This window comes from Mobula birostris, chromosome 20 (assembly GCF_030028105.1).
Source record: "Mobula birostris isolate sMobBir1 chromosome 20, sMobBir1.hap1, whole genome shotgun sequence".
NCBI classification, from domain to species: domain Eukaryota; kingdom Metazoa; phylum Chordata; class Chondrichthyes; order Myliobatiformes; family Myliobatidae; genus Mobula; species Mobula birostris.
In genome coordinates, this window is record NC_092389.1 from 65365083 (window position 1) to 65382238 (window position 17156).

General features: G+C 47.9%; 1 protein-coding gene across 2 annotated transcripts; it reads left to right on the top strand.

Annotated features, from left to right (window-relative positions):
• Positions 1 to 4178: 4178 nt before the first annotated feature.
• Positions 4179 to 17138, top strand: LOC140185259 (uncharacterized). Of its 2 annotated transcripts, none has more exons than XR_011882543.1 (2): positions 4179 to 4206; positions 16922 to 17138. XR_011882543.1 is itself a non-coding variant. In XM_072238650.1 (2 exons), the coding sequence occupies exon 2, from the start codon at positions 7806 to 7808 to the stop codon at positions 9705 to 9707; it is 1902 nt and encodes a 633-aa protein (XP_072094751.1). In that variant the 5' UTR covers positions 4182 to 4206; positions 7059 to 7805; the 3' UTR covers positions 9708 to 13776. The 2 variants fall into 2 exon arrangements, 1 of the variants encoding a protein (XP_072094751.1); XM_072238650.1 differs by lacking the exon at positions 16922 to 17138 and adding an exon at positions 7059 to 13776 and having other exon boundaries at positions 4182 to 4206.
• The last annotated feature ends 18 nt before the right edge of the window (positions 17139 to 17156 follow it).

Sequence of the window (17156 nt, forward strand, 5' to 3'; positions counted from 1 at the left end):
TTAATTTCAAAATTCTTTATTACAAATGTCGGTGCTATACAATATTTACAAACCCAGTGAATAACACATTTACTACACTACAAACAGACAATACATGTTAAACCAGTATATTGCCATCCTCATCAATGATGGCATTTACACCCCGCGGAGCCCAACGGTCCCGGAACATCTCGACGGTCGCCGTGGACTGTGCGTATTCCTTTTCAATGTTCACCCGGGCTCGAACATACCCCCTAAACATAGCCAGGCAGTCCGCCCGGGGAGAACCTCCTGCCACCCTTTTCCAGGAGCCACGGATGGCAATTTTCGCCAGCCCCAGGAGCAAGTTGACAAGGACATCCTCATCCCTCTGTGCCCCCCTCCTTACTGGATGACCATATATGAATAGGGTGGGACTGAAATGCAACCAGAAGGCGAGAAGCAGCCCACGCAAATACGCGAAAAGGGGCTGCAGCCTCACACACTCCACGTACATATGGTACACGGTCTCCTCCAGCCCGCAGAAGTGACACGCGGCTGGGAGATCCGTGTACAAACTAAAGAACTTATTGCAGGGCACCGCTTTATGCAGCACCCTCCAGCCGAGATCCCCAAGGTGCATGGGAAGGACTCCCTTGTAGAGGGACTTCCACTGGGGACCCCCCTCACCTCCAGGTGGAAAGACCGACCGCCATGGCGTGTCGGGACGGTGGACAAATGCTAGGAAGTGGAGGGTGTGGAGCAGCAGCCCAGAAAGGTACCTCCTGCCTGCATACCTGAATGGGATTGTGGGTGTTGATGAAAGACGGCTCAAGTTGTGTGGATTCGTCTCTCGGGTAAGGCTGCGGGGCCTGGGCCAGACGAGCAGCTCAGCCCGAGTCGTTCCACACACCTGAGCCGCACTGACATCCGTTGAGACAGGGCAAGGGTCGGCCAGGACCCCGCCCTCTGCCAGAGGAGGGGATTCCCGGCCTGAGGCAACCATGTTCCAGACTCTCAGTAGGTCCTGATAGAAGCCGGGCAGCCTCTGCAAAGCAGCACGGCTGACGCCCGCCGGTGGTAGCTGCATATCTTCGGCAAGACAGCAGCCCCTCCGGAGGAAGAAAGTCGCCAACACGTGCCACCTGGGAGGGTGCTCGGCGTACAGGAATCTCTGCAGCGTCCTGAGGCGGAGAGCCGCCAGTCGTGTGCGTACACACACCAGCGACTGTCCGCCCTCTCCTTCTGGGAGACTCAGAACCGCTGCAGAGACCCAGTGCTTCCTGTTTCCCCAGAAGAAGTCCACTAGCTTCCTCTGCATTCTTGCGACAAAAGGGGCAGGGGGGGGGGCCAAGGTGACCATCCGGTACCACAACATGGAGGCCATCAGCTGGTTTATGACCACCACCCTGCCTCGATAGGAAAGCACCCTGAGAAGGCCTGACCAGCGCCCTAGCCGGGCCATGACCTTTGTCTCCAGGTCCTGCCAGTTCGCCAGCCAGGTCTCCCCAGAAGGACTCAGGTAGACTCCCAGATAGAGAAGACGTCTGGTGCTCCACTCAAAAACTCTCATCTCCTCCGGCAGGGAGTCCACCTGCCACTGGCCTACTAAGAGTCCGGAACATTTCGCCCAGTTGATCCTAGTGGAGGATGCCGCCGAGAAAACATCTTGGCACTCGCGCATCCTCCGCAGGTCACAGGGGTCTGTCATCATGAGGAGTACGTCATCGGCGTAGGCCGAGACCTATTCTTGCGCTCGCTAGCAGGCGGCACAGGCAGCAATCCTGAGATTACTACACCAGAGGTCCTGCATTTGAGCTTCCTACCTAACTCCCTGAATTCTCTCTTCAGGACCTCTTCGCTTTTTCTACCCGTGCCATTGGTACCAAGACTTCTGGCTGTTCACCCTCTCCCTTCAGAATACTCTGCACTCGATCCGAGACATCCTGTACCCTGGCACCTGGGATGGAACACACCATGCGGGTATCTCTATGAGGCTGCCAGAACCTCCTGTCTGTTCCCCTCACTATGGGATCTCCTATTGACAACCGCATTTCACATCTTCCTCTTTCTCTTCTGCACCACGGAACCAGGCTCAGTGCCAGAGACCCGATCGCCATGTTCGTCCTGTCAGGTCATCCCCTCAATCGTATTCATAACGAGAAAAATATTACGGAGGGGTAAGGCCACAGGGGACACCTCCACTACCTGAGCTCTCTCCTTCGCTCTCCTGACCGTCACCCTCTTATCTAACTCCTGCAGCCTCGGGGTGACTGACTCCCTGTAGCTCCGCTCCATCCCCTGTTCACTCTCTCCAATCAGCTGTAGGTCATCGAGCCGCAGCTCCAGATCCCTAACACGGTCTCTAAGGAGCTGTATCTCGGTGTACCCCGTGTAGATGAGGCCATCAGGGAGACGGACAGTGAATGTAGGTCAGGGTAGGAGACAGCTGGAGAGACTACATTTGCTGACACCGACAGTATCATCCCCAGGGTACTGAAAGCCTGTATGAGCCTGCTGTCTGGTATTTTGGTGCACCCTGACAATCTGAGACCGAGTCAGGAAAAGATGTGGAATAATTCCTGCCTTGGTCCCTTACCCAGTATGGTAATTATCTGAACTTAATGAGGACAATCACTACAGACCAATTGCCCTCACATCTCATATGATGAAGGTGATGCAGAGGCTGGTCCAGACTTCCTCGGACCCTCTACATTTTCCCTACCAACCTCATGAGGGAGCAGATGATACCATCATCTCCCTGTTGCAGCGAGCTCACTCCCACCGGGATGATGCTGGTGGGATTGTGAGAGTCACTGTTTTTGATTTCTTTAATGCCTTCAATACAATCCAGCCACGTTGTCTGAGCAAGGATGGGCGTAGACAAATTCACTATCTCCTGGATTACTGCCTTCCTGACTGATAGACCCCAGTTTGTACCGCTGGGTGGTTCTGTGGTGAGTGGCACTGGAGCACCACAAGGGACTGTCCCGTCTCCGTTTCTGTTCACACTGAACACCTCAGACTTTCAGTGCAACTCTGAGTCTGGCCACTTAAAGATGTTCTCTGATGGCTCTGCCGTAGTTGGGTGCATCAGAGATGGGCAGGACTCGGGGTACAGAGGGCTGGTTTAACAGGATTGTGGAATAGTGAGGGAAGAATCAACTGCTCCTGAACGTGGTCAAAACCAGGGAAATGGTGATAGATTTTAGGAGGAAGAGGACTGTGATGAGTCCTGGGTACATTCTGGGAGAAGAAGTTGCGATGGCGGAGGAGGACAACGACCTGGGTGTTCGCCTCGGCTAGAGACATGACTGGAAAACCAACACCAAGGCTGTTTAAAAGAAGGGGATGAGCAGACTCTATTTTCTAATGAAGCCCAGATCCTTGAACACGTGAGGCAGGATTTCGCAGATCTTTTACCAGTCTGTTGTAGTGAGTGCAGTCTTCTTCGCTGCTTTACGTTGGGAAAGACTAAATAAACTCATCAGAAAGGTTGGATCCATCCTTGGCCACAACCCCGACTCTTTCGAGTGAATGTTGGAGTGGATGTCACTGATCAAACTGTTATCGATTATGGACAACCGGAACATCCTCTCCATGACCTACTGAATAGGCAGCAAAGCCCCCGACCCCTTTTGAACAAACTCACTCAGCTCCGCCCTCACAAGGATCGTAACAAAAATCTTCTGCGACAGGTGAACACACATCATAGTTCAATAGTCCCTGCATTGTTGTTTCAAACATTGTTATTGCGCACTGATACAGTGTTATTGTGTATATTATTATTCTGTACTTTATTTTCAGTAAAGTCAGCCCGCTGCTTGCTGTGCTTTTAGATGTTGCTGCAGAAATGAATGAATTTCCCACTCGGAATCAATAGAGTATTTATTATTATTATTATTCTCCAGCCCTTTATCTCTCAACAATCAACTTCCCAGCTCTTTACTTCACTCCTCCCCCTCTCCCGGTTTACCCTATCACCTCACCTGCCCCACATTCTGACTCCCTCCCTTCCTTTCCAGTGCTGAAGAAGGGTCTGGGTCTGAAAGGCCGACTGTTCACTTCTCTGCATAGTTGCTGTCTGCCTCCTTGACTTTCCTCCAGCATTTTCCGTCTGTTGTTCTGGATTTCGGCATCTGCAGATTTTCTTCCGTTTGCTCACACGCGCATGCGCAGAGGTATGAGGTAAGCCCAAATATCGCGCATGCGCTCCGTGGTCGAGAGGCTCACAAAGACCGGCCGCAGGTAGGAGGGGTCTCCGGTGGGGAATTAATCAGCGGCGTCTGAAACGTGATTGACTGGCTATTACTGTGAGCTCCTGGCGCACTGGTCCTGCACCCCAGCACAGACCCGGTCCGTTCCCTCTTTCTCAGCCCCACGATCCGTACCCAGTGCCGCCAGGCTTTCGGCTGATGAGCGCTGGGCCGCCGCCGTTTCTGTAGCGCATGCGCATCGCTTTATTGTTCGGTGGCTGACAGTTAGGTTTCTCGATCGTGGGGCCTTCTGGGTAAAGAGGCAGCCATGGATGATACTACCAAGCGTTGTTCCCGTACAGTCGAAGGAAATGGGAGCGAATGTATCTCCCAAACACTGCCGTGTTTCAGCTATGTAAATCCGAGGATTAGTAACTCGGAACAAAAATATAGTTCCCAGTTAATCTCGGTTGAAGAGTTTACCTTCCAGTCAGTGAGAATGTCAATTAGAGCTGTATGGAAATAAAACCTTCCGTCAGATTTAGTTCTCTCCGAGTAAATAACGATATGAAACACCTTTGCCTCGATGACAAGTGACTTGTGGCTTTTATATCACAAAAGTGCCGCAGTCCAATGAGAATAGCCACTGCCCTCCACTTTATATTAATTGGCATTGCCATCGATGGGTTCCTCACTGTCAATCAGCTGGTGGGAGGCGATCCAAATAATTAGTAAATCTCCAAGATCATACATGTGGAAACAAGTGCTCTTTGTAGTGTTGTGGAGCATGACCAGAACTTGAAATAATACCAAATGACCGAGACATATTGAGCCAAGTTTTAGGTTGACTGAAGTCAGAAATAGCCCATTCTCACACAGACAGGAATACAGTCAGAGAATTTGATGGTCAGTCAGAATGTCTGATCTGTGCCTTGTTAGAAGATGATTGCGTATAGAAATAGAAATCTACAATATATTACAGGCCCTTCGGCCCACAATGTTGTGTCATCCATGTAACCTATTCTAGAAACTGCTTTGGATTTCCCAACCACGTTGCACTCTGATTTTCTGAGCTCCATGTACATATCTCTCAAAAGACTCTATGGTATCTGCCTCTACCATCATCGCTGGCAGTGCATCCCATGCACCTACTACTCTCTGTGTGAAAAACCTACCTCTGACATCCCCTTTGACCCTACTTCCAACACCTTAAAACTATGCCCCTCGTGTTTGCCAATTCAGCCTTAGGAAAAATGTCTCTGGCTATCCACACGATCAATGCCTTTTATCATCTTATACACATCTGTCAGGTCACCTCTCATCTTCCGTCGCTCCAAAGTTCACTCAACCTATTCTCATAAGACATGTTCTCCATTCCATGTAACATCCTTGTAAATCTCCTCTGCAGTCTTTCCATAGTATCCACATCCGTCCTGTAATGAGGTAACTGTACTGTGTGGGCTTTAAGAAAGTCTTATATAGCTGTAACATTACCTTACCGATCTTGAACTCAGTTCCATGGTTGATGAAGGCCTTCTTCACAACAATGTCAATCAGCACTGCAGCTTTGAGTGTAAAACTGACATGGACCACAAGATGTCACTGATCCACCACATTGTCAATAGTCCCAACATAATATTGTATTCTGTCTTCAAATGTGATGTACCAAAATAAACCACAGCACCCTTATCTGGGTTGAACTCCATCTGCCAGTTCTGCATCCTATCTGCATCCTGCTGTGACCTCTGGAGAACTGTCCAGACTCTTCACAACACCCTCAACTTTTGTGTCATCAGCACCCTTCTCCTTCCTCATCAAGATCATTTATAAACATCACAAAGAGAAGGAGTCTCAGAATACATTCCTGCAGAACACCACTGGTCACCATCCTCCATGCAGGATACAAACCATCTACAGTCACCTTTGGCTTCTGTGGGCAAGCCAATTCTGGATCCACAAAGCAAGGTCTACTTGGATCCTTGCCTCATTACTTTCTGAATGAGCCTCGCATGAGGAATCTTATCAAAAGTCTTACTGAAAGCCATGTACACTACATCCAATGCTCTACCTTCATCAGTGTGTTTTGTTACATCCTCAAAGAATTCAGTCAGGTTTGTAAGGCATGATCTGCCCTAGACAGAGCCATGCTGACTATCCCACGTCAGATTATGCTTCTACAAATGCTCATAAATCCTGCCTCTCAGGAGCTTCTCCAACAACTTGCCCTCCACTGAAGTAAGAACCACTGGTCTGTAATTTCCTGGCTTGTCTCTACTCCCTTTTTTGAAAAGGGAAGAATGTCTTCTAATCCTCTGGTACTTTTCCTCTCCCTATTGATGTGCAAAGATCATCGCCAGAGGCGCAGCAATTTCCTCCCTCACTTCCCACAGTATCCTGGGGTTGAGTACCCCCAACTTGTGTTGAAGTTGGTAAAATTGTGATGCCAGGATATCATATAGAAACATGTAAAATTATGGAAGGAATAGATAAGACAGAGGCAGGAAAGTTGTTCCCACTGGTAGATGAGACTAGAACTAGAGGACATTGCCTCAAGATTTGGGGGAAGTTGGGATGGAGATGAGGAGGAACTGCTTTTCCCAGAGAGTGGTGAATCTGCAGATTTCTCTGCCTAATGAAGGAGTGGAGGCTACCTCAGTAAATATATTTAAGACAAGATTGGATAGATTTTTGCGTAGTTGGGGAATTAAGGGTTATGGGGAAAAGGCAGGTCAGTGGAGATGAGTCCATGGCCAGATCAGCCATGATCTTATTCAATGGCAGATCAGGCTCAAAGGGCCAGATGGCCAACTCCTGCTCCTATTTCTTATGTTCTCACCGCAGACTGAAATCTCTCCTGAAATATTGTCCTTCACCCATTGATGTCTTTTGCAAATATTTTCACAGGTTTGAAATGGCAGAACACTTGTGTACGGAAATCTCAAACACAACAACAAATCAGTTTTGCTGTCTGGATATTTAAGGAGCGACCAAATTTATTCTTTGCAACACCAGCACATCTGGTGTTGATTCTTGGAGGTGAAGAAATATCTCATCCCACCTGGTAATGTATTCTGTCTCTGAGATGAAGTTTTCTGTTTTTACTCTGTGAAATTCACTGGAACCGGGAGCTGAGAACACTCCAGCATATGTTCACTGGAGATCAGTTCTTCAACTGCATCAATCGTACAAGGCATTCAAACATCTGACTTTCTGAATTGCCAGAGAATTGTTCGCAGTAGATATCATTCTCCTTCTCTCAGTGTGGAAAGAGATTCACTCACAGGCTACCCGCAGACACGCCAGTGAGTTCACAGTGGAGAGAGGCCATTCACCCGCTCTGTGTGAGGGAGGGGAACCACTCAGTCATCCAGTCTGAAGATACGTCAGCAAGTTCACACCATAGTGAGATGCTCCACCTGTTCTGCAAGCGGGAAGCCATTCTGTTATTGATGCTAAAGGTATATCAGAAAATTCACCAGTGAGAGGACATTGACCTGCTCGGACGGTGGGAAGGCATTCACACACTCAACCACAACACAGTGACACCAGCGAGTTCACACCGAGGAGAAGCCATTCGCCTGCTCTGAATGTGGGGAAGGATTCACTCAATCATCTCAACTGAATGAACACCAGCTCGTTCACACAGAAAAGATGCCGTTCACCTGCTCAGACTGTGGGAAGGGATTCACTCAATCGTCCACACTACATAGGCACCAGCGAGTTCACACTGGGAAGAGGCCATTCACCTGCTCAGACTGTGGGAAGGGATTCATTCAGTCAAACGACCTGCTACAACATCAGTTAGTTCACACTGGGGAGAGACCATTCACCTGCTCAGTCTGTGGGAAGGGATTCAATCAGCGTTCTCAACTCCAGACACACCAGCGACTTCACACTGGGGAGAGGCCATTCATCTGCTCAGACTGTGGGAAGGGATTCATTCGCTTTTCTGCACTACAGAGTCATCGGCGAGTTCACACTAAGGAGAGGCTATTCACCTGCTCAGACTGTGGGAAGGGATTCACTCACTCGTCCAATCGACAGAGACACCAGCGAGTTCACACTGGGGAAAAGCCGTTCACTTGCTCTGAATGTGGGAAGGGATTTGCTCGGTCATCTGAACTGAAGGTACATCAGCGAGTTCACACTGGGGAGAAGCCATTCAGCTGCTCTGAATGTGGGAAAGGATTCATTCATTCATCTCAGCTCTTGAAACACCAGCAAATTCACACTGGGGTGAAACCATTCATCTGCTCTGAATGTGGGAAGGGATTCACCGATTCAGCTCATCTGAAAGAACATCAGTTTGTTCACACTGCGGAGAGACCGTTCACCTGCTCAGATTGTGGGAAAGGATTCATTTGGCATTCTCATCTGCTGACACACCAGTTAGATCACACTGGGGAGAAACCATTCACATGCTCTGAATGTGGGAAGGGATTCACTTGGCAATGTCAACTGAAGGAACATCAGCAAGTCCACACTGGGGAGAAGCCATTCACTTGCTCTGAATGTAGAAAGGTATTTTCTCAGTCATCTCAACTGAAGATACATCAGCGAGTTCACACTGGGGAGAGGCCGTTCAGCTGCTCTGAATGTGGGAAAGGATTCATTTCTTCATCTCAGCTCTTGAAACACCAGCGAATTCACACTGGGGAGAAACCATTCATCTGCTCACAATGTGGGAAGGGATTCACCTATTCAAGTCAGCTGAAAGAACATCAGTTTGTTCACACTGCGGAGAGGCCGTTCACCTGCTCAGACTGTGGGAAAGGATTCATTCGGCATTCTCAACTACTGACACACCAGTTAGATCACACTGGGGAGAAACCATTCATCTGCTCTGAATGTGGGATGGGATTCACCCATTCAGCTCAACTGAAGGAACATCAGCGACTCCACACTGGGGAATGGCCATTCACTTGCTCAGTTTGTGGGAAGGGATTCACTCGGTCATCTCAACTGAAGGTGCATCAGCGATTCCACACTGGGGAGAAACCTTTCAGCTGCTCTGAATGTGGTAAGGGATTCACTCGGTCATGTCAACTGAAGCTACATCAGCGAGTTCACACTGGGGAGAAACCATTCAGCTGCTCTGAATGTGGGAAAAGATTCACTGGGTCATCTCGACTGAAGGTACATCAGCGAGTTCACACTGGGGAGAGGCCATTCACGTGTTCTGAATGTGGGAAGGGATTCATTGAGTCATCTCAACTCAAGAAACATCAGTTTGTTCACACTCAGGAGAGGCCATTCAGATGCTCTGAATGTGGGAAGGGTTTTGCTCGGTCATTTCAACTGAAGGTACATCAGCGAGAACACACTGGGGAGAGACCATTCAGCTGCTCTGAATGTGGGAAGGGATTCACTCTGTCATCCAAACTTGTGAGCCACTACCGAATTCACACGAGGGAGAAACTCCTCACCTGCTCAGATTGTGGGAAGGAATTCACTCGGTCGTCTGAGTTTAAAATACATCAGCGAATTCACACTGGGGGGTGCCACTCACCTGTTCTGAATGTGGGAAAGGATTCACTTAGACAACTCAATTAAGACTATAAGATATAGGAGCAGAAGTAGGCCATTCGGCCTTTCAAGGCTGCTCCACCATTCAGTCATGGGCTGATCCAATTCTTTCCAGTCATCCCCACTCCCCTGCCTTCTCCCCATACCCTTTGATGCCCTGGCTAATCAAGAACCTATCTCTCTCTGCCTTATATGCGCCAAATGACTTGGCCTCCACAGTTGATTGTGGCAACAAATTCCACAAATATACCACCGTCTGAGAAAAGTAAGTTCTCCTCATCTCCGTTCTAAATGGATGTCCTCCAATCCTGAAGTTGTGCCCTCTTGTCATAGACTCCCCTCCCATGGAGAATAACTTTCCCATATCTAATCTGTTCAGAGCTTTTAACATTCAGAATGTTTCAATGAGATTCCCCTTCTGACCACTGTTCTCCTGAACTCCGGGGAATACAGCCCAAGAGAAGACAGATGCTTCTCGTATGGTAACTCTTTCATTCCTGGAATCATTCTTATGAATCTTCTCTGAACCCCCTGCAATGTCAGTATATCCATTCTAAAATAAGGAACCCAAAACTGCTCACAATACTCCAAGTGTGGTCTCACGAGTGCCTTATAGAGCCTCAACATCACATCCCTGCTCTTATATTCTGTACCTCGAGAAATGAATGCCACCATTGCATTCACCTTCTTCACCACCGACTCAGCCTGGAGGTTAACCTTTAGGGTATCCTGCACAAGGACTTCCAAGTTTCTTTCCAGCTCTGCATTTTCAATTCTCTCCCAATCTAAGTAATTGTCTGCCTGTTTATTTCTTTCACCAATATGCATGACCATACACTTTCCAACATTGTATTTGGTCCATTCCCTGAAACTATCTAAATCTCTCTGCCAGCACTCTGTTTCCTCAGCACTACCTGCTCGTCCACCTACCTTTGTATCATCGGCAAATTTTTCCACAAATCCATTAATCCAACAGTCCGAGTCATTGACATACATCGTAAAAAGCAGTGGTCTCAACATCGACCACAGTGGAACTCCAGTGGTAACCGGCAGCCAGCCAGAATAGGATCCCTTTATTCCCACTCTGTTTTCTGTTGATCAGCCAATGCTCCAACCATGGTAGTAAATTCCCTCTAACTCCATGGGATTTATCTTGCTAAGCAGCCACATGTGCAGCACCTTTCAAAGGCCCCTGAAAATCCAAGTATACCACATCTACTACATCCCCTTTGTCTACCCAACTTGTAATTTCCTCAAAGAATTGCAGTAGGTTAGTAAGGCAGGATTTTCCTTTCAGGAAACCACGCAGGCTTTGGCCTATCTTGTCATGTGCCTCCCGGTACTCCGTAATCTCATCCATAACAATCGATTCCAGCAACTTCCCAACCACTGAAGTCAGGCTTTCAGGTCTGTAGTTTCTTTTCTGCTGCCCCCACCCTTCTTAAATAGCGGAGTAACATTTGTAATTTTCCAGTCATCAGATACTATGCCAGAATCTATCGATTCTTGAAAGATCTTTAGTAATGCCTACAAAATCTCTCCAGCTATTTCCTTCAGAACCTGAAGGTGCATTCCATCAGGTCCAGGAGATTTATCCACCCTCAGATCCAGGAGATTTATCCACCCTCAGACCTTTAACCTTCCTGAGCACCTTCTCAGCTGTAACTTTCACTGCATGTGCTTCACTCTCCTGACACTCTTGAATGTCCGATATTCAGTACTGCAGATGTCTTCCACCGTGAAGAATCATGCAAAATACGCATTCAGTTCCTCTGCCATCCCTATCTCCCATCACAATATCTCCCGTGTCATTTTCTATTGGTCGTATATCTATTCTCAACTCTATTTTACCCAGTGGCAGCCATCCTTTAGCCAAGTTTCAGGTTTGGCCACAACGTCATATTGCTAATCTAGCTGAATTTCAAGACCATCCACTTTATTTCTTATGCTGCGAGCACTCAAATACAGCTCTGTGTGGTGCACCCTCTCCAAACCTGTCTTGCTGCGTTTTGGAGGACAGGAACCCCTGAACTTGCCGGAAGGTCTGAGGAATGGAAATTAAACTTAACTGAGAAGATGCTGGGACATGAAAATGCATTTTGGACCGATGAGGCTGATGTTTGTTACTCCAGGATTACTTACAACACTATTGGAGCGACCAAGGATTCCCCTTTCTGACAGAGGTCTCGCCCGTCATCCGGTATTGAATGAACTCTGCACGTATACACAGGGGAGAAACTGTACAACTGCTCAGACTGCGGGAAGGAATTCACTCAGTCATCTCAACTGAATGAACATCAGCGAGTTCACACTGGGTAGAAGCCGTTCACCTGTTCCAACTGGGAATTAATTCACACTTTCAACTCGCCTGACTACACACCAGACTGTTTTCAGCAGTGAGAGGACGTTGACCTGCTCAGACTGTGGGAAGGCATTCACACACTCATCCACACTGCAGAGACAGTGGCGGGTTCACACTGTGGTGAGGGTGGTCACCTGATCTGAATGTGGGATGGGTTTCAATCAGTCACTCATCCTTGTGTCACCCTGCCGGGCTTTGACCCATTGTTAATCGAAGTTTGAGAGGACACAATTCACTCAAGTTCGACAATTGAGCATTAAAGGCAGTGGTTTCAGGGCAGGTTATTTTTGAGCTTTCACCAGGGGCCAGTCAACAGTCAGGATTGATTAACAAGAAGATGCCAACGTTAGGCAGCAGCAAATGGAGTGGCCGATGCTGGACTGGGCAGAGTTGGAGTGGAGACTTTGAGGCTTTACCTCTTTGAGGGTTCAGTCAGGACAGCCTTCGCACAGAGAAGGCAACATTATACTGGAGGTGGAAGTTTTTTTGCCCCCTTCCTCACATTTGCTCAGTGAGAACAGTCAAGGTGCCAGGCAGGATAGTGGAAAGCTCCTCTTGCGGGATGTGGGAAGGCAGGAGACCCTCCTGTGTCCCTGATAACTACACCTGTGAGAAGGGCATCCAGCTTCAGCTCCGAACAATCCACATTAAGGAGTGGGAGCTGGAACTGGATGAACTCCAGATCACTCGGGAGGCTGGAGGGATGATAGGTCGGACATATAGAGAGGTAGTTGTAACCTGGCTGTACGCCACAGGAAACTGAGTGACAGTCGCAAAGCAGAAAGGGGGGTGGGGGAACAGCAAGTGCAGTGTACCCCTGTGTCCATCCCGCTGAACAACACATATATCACTTTGGTCACAGTTAGAGACAGTGGGATGACCTGGCAAAGGAAGGTCACAGCAGGAGGGTCTCTGACACTTAGTCTGGCCCTGAAACTGAGAAGGGAAGGGTGGAGAAGAGGTGAGCTGTGGTCATTGGTGAATCATTAGCTAAGGGAACTTACTGAATGTTCCGTGGGTAAGAATGAGATTCCAGGATGGTATGTAGCTTCCTGTGTGCTCCAGGTCTGGGTTATCTCCGGCCGAGCACTCAGCTTTGCTCAGGAGGGTGAACAGTGAAGGTCGTGATCTATGTGGGTACCAATGATATGGGCTGGTAGAGTAACAAGGTTCTGCAAAGGGAGTTCAGGGAGTGAGGTGCTAAGTTAAAGGGCAGCTCGTCCAGGGCTGTGACCAAAGGTCTGTCATCTGTGCCACATGCCAAGAATAGGAAGATTTTACAATTTAACATGTGTCTAAGGATTTGGTGCAGGAGGGAGGGCATAATGTTATTGGATCATTTGAGCCCGCAAGGATTACTGTATGTACAGGAGTTTGAGTGCGTTGGCGGAAGAGGGGACATCGTTGCTGGAGGGTGAAGTGGGCAGACAGGTCTCTCTCTCTCTCTCTCTCTCTCTCTCTCTCTCTCTCTCTCTCTCTCTCTCTCTCTCTCTCTCTCTCACACACACACACACAAACATATGCAGTGGAGTGTGAGGGAGGGGACTGAGGAGGGATAAGGGGAATGAGGAAGATGGTGTTAGGGCTCATTCACAAAGTCTCAGACTCACCCAACCGTCCCCCTCTGGAATTGGTCCCATGCCCTACCCCAGGCTGGGGGTGGGCATTGATTTGCCTTACCAACAAGAAAATGAATTGTTTGATAGCATCTGGTTAACACATTTTGATAATAAATTTACGTTGAACTTTTCAATGTTTTGTGTGTAAAACATGTACTTATGAGAAATGGTCTCAGTGAAGGTCTGAACTGGTACATTATTGGTACAGTGTCTGTGGGGGGAGGTTAGCAACACGAAAGGGTCAATAACTTCACTGGGTATTTTTTATAAGCCGCCCAATAGTAACAGGGATATCGAGGGGCAGATAGGGAAACAGATCCTAGCAAGGTGTAATAATAACAGAGTTGTCATGATGGGAGATTTTAATTTCCCAAATATCGATTGGCATCTCCCTAGAGCAAGGGGTTTAGATGGGGTGTTAGGTCTGAGCAGGAAGGTTTCTTAACTCAATTTGTAGATAAGCCTACAAGAGGAGAGGCTGTACTTGATTTGGTATTGGCAAAAGAACCTGGTCAGCTGTCAGATCTCAGTGGGAGAGCATTTTGCAGATAGTGATTTTAGATTTCGATTATGGGGACATGCAGTCCTCTTTCATTGTCATTTAGTAATGCATGCATTAAGAAGTGATACAATGTTTTTCCAGAATGATATCACAGAAACACATGACAAACCGACTGAAAAACTGACAAAAAACATATAATTGTAACATATAGTTACAACAGTGCAAAACAATATCGTAATTTGATAAGAACAGACCATGGGCACGGTAAAAAATCTCAAAGTCCCATCATCTCACGCGGACGGTGAACCTCCAGTGCCGCAAACTTGCCGATGCAGCATCCTGGAAGCATCTGACCACAGTCTGACTCCGAGTCCGTACGAAAATTCCGAGCCTCCGACCAGCTCTCCGACACCGAGCACCATCTCTGCCGAGCGCTTTGACCCCGGCCCCAGCAACAGGCAATAGGCAAAGCCGAGGATGTGGGGCCTTTCCCTCCGGAGATTCTCGATCACACAGTAGCAGCGGCTGTGAAGCGGGCATTTCAGAAGTTTCTCCGGGTGTTCCTCCGTGCTCCTTCACGTCTGTCTCCATCAGATCAGGATTGTGCACGGCCCCCTAGTTAACACTGATGATAATTCTATCTCCTTTAGAATAGCATTGGAGAGAGATAGGAACAGAGAAGTTAGAAAGCGTTTAATTGGAGTAAGGAGAATTATGAGGCTATTAGGCAGGAAATTGGAAACTGATGTTCTTAGGGAAAAGTATGGAAGAAATGTGGCAAATGTTCAGGGGATATTTGTGTGGGATTCTGCATGGGAACGTTCCAATGAGACAAGAAGTTATGATAGGGTACAGGAACCGTGGTGTACAGAGGCTGTAATAAATCTAGTCAAGAAGAAAGAAAAAAGCTTACAAAAGGTTCAGAGAGCTAGGTAATGTTAGAGATCGAGAAGATTATAAGGCTAATAGGAAGGAGTTTAAGAAGGAAATTAGGAGAGCCAGAAGGGACCATGAGAAGGCCTTGGCGGGCAGGATTATGGAAAACCCCAAGGTACCCCAAGTATGTGAAGAGCAAGAGGATAAGATGTTAAAGATTAGGACCTATCATGTGTGACAGTGGGAAAGTGTGTATAGAACCAGAGGAAATAGCAGAGGTACTTAATGAATATTTTACTTCAGTATTCACTATGGAAAAGGATCTTGGTGACTGTATTGATGACTTTCAGCAGACTGAAAAGCTTGAGCATGTAGATATTAAGAAAGAGGATGTGCTGGAGCTTTTGGAAAGCATCAAGTTGGATAAGTCGCCGGGACCGGATGAGATGTACCCCAGGCTACTGTGGGAGGCGAGGGAGGAGATTGCTGAGCCTCTGGCGATGATCTTTGCATCATCAATGGGGACGGGAGAGGTTCAGGAGGATTGGAGGGTTGCAGATGTTGTTCCTTTATTCAAGAAAGGGAGTAGAGATAGCCCAGGAAATTACAGACCAGTGAGTCTTACCTTAGTGGTTGGTAAGTTGATGGAGAAGATCCTAAGAGGCAGGATTTATGAACATTTGGAGAGGTATAATATTATTAGGAATAGTCAGCATGGTTTTGTCAAGGGCAGGTCGTGCCTTACGAGCCTGATTGAATTTTTTGAGGATGTGACTGATCGCATTGATGAAGGAAGAGCAGTAGATGTCGTGTATATGGATTTCAGCAAGGCATTTGATAAGGTACCCCATGCAAGGCTTATTGAGAAAGTAAGGAGATAATGGATCCAAGGGGACATTGCTTTGTGGATCCAGAACTGGCTTGCCCACAGAAGGCAAAAAGTGGCTGTAGACGGGTCATAATCTGCATGGAGCTTGGTCACGAGTGGTGTGCCTCAGGGATCTGTTCTGAGACCCTTACTCTTCGTGATTTTTATAAATGACCTAATGAGGATGTGGAGGGATGGGTTAGAAAGTCTGTTGATGACACAAAGGTTGGAGGTGTTGTGGATAGTGTGGAGGGCTGTCAGAGGTTACAGCGGGACATTGATAGGATGCAAAACTGGGCTGAGAAATGGCAGATGGAGTTCAACCCAGATACGTGTGAAGTGGTTGATTTTGATAGGTCAAATATGATGGCAGAATATAGTATTAATGGTAAGACTCTTGGCAGTGTGGAGGATGAGAGGGATCTTGGGATCCGAGTCCATAGGACGCCCAAAGCAGCTGTGCAGGTTGACTCTCTGGTTAAGAAGGCGTACAGTGTATTGGCCTTCATCAATTGTGGGATTGAATTTAGGATCCGAGAGGTAATGTTGCAGCTATATAGGACCCTGGTCAGACCCCATTTGGAGTACTGTGCTCAGTTCTGGTCGCCTCCCAACAGGAAGGATGCAGAAGCCATAGAAAGGGTGCAGAGGAGATTTACAAAGATTTGCCTGGATTGGAGAGCATACCTAATGAGAATAGGTTGAGTGAATTCGGCCTTTTCACCTTGGAGCGACGGAAGATGAGAGGTGACCTGATAGAGGTATATAAGATGATTGGAGGCATTGATCATGTGGATAGTCAGAGGCTTTTCCCAGGGCTGAAATGGTTGCCACAAGAGTGCGCATGCGCCGGTCGTGCATGCAGCGTGGTACAGCCGTTCCGATCTATTCTTACTTTCTTCTTCTTGCTTTTTAATTTATGTTATTTTTTGTATTCTTTTTCTCACGGTAACACGTCGAAGCTGCACCCTCTCTAACATGCTGGTAGAGAGAGTTTTATTTGTTTTTTTTAAGCGCTGGAGATGGTCACACCCCGACACGCGGGACAGAAGCAAGGTCGCATTGTGTATTCCAGGGACCAGCTAATGCCGGCGGGTTTACCGAGCAGAGCGGCGGAAATCCGGAGGAAAACACGCAGAGGATGCAGAGGGGGATCACAAAGTCGAGGAAAGAGGACCGGGTCGAGACAACAGAGACTTTTGGAAAAGAGGAGTTCGTGGGTAATACTGCTCCGGCTGACCGGAAGTGC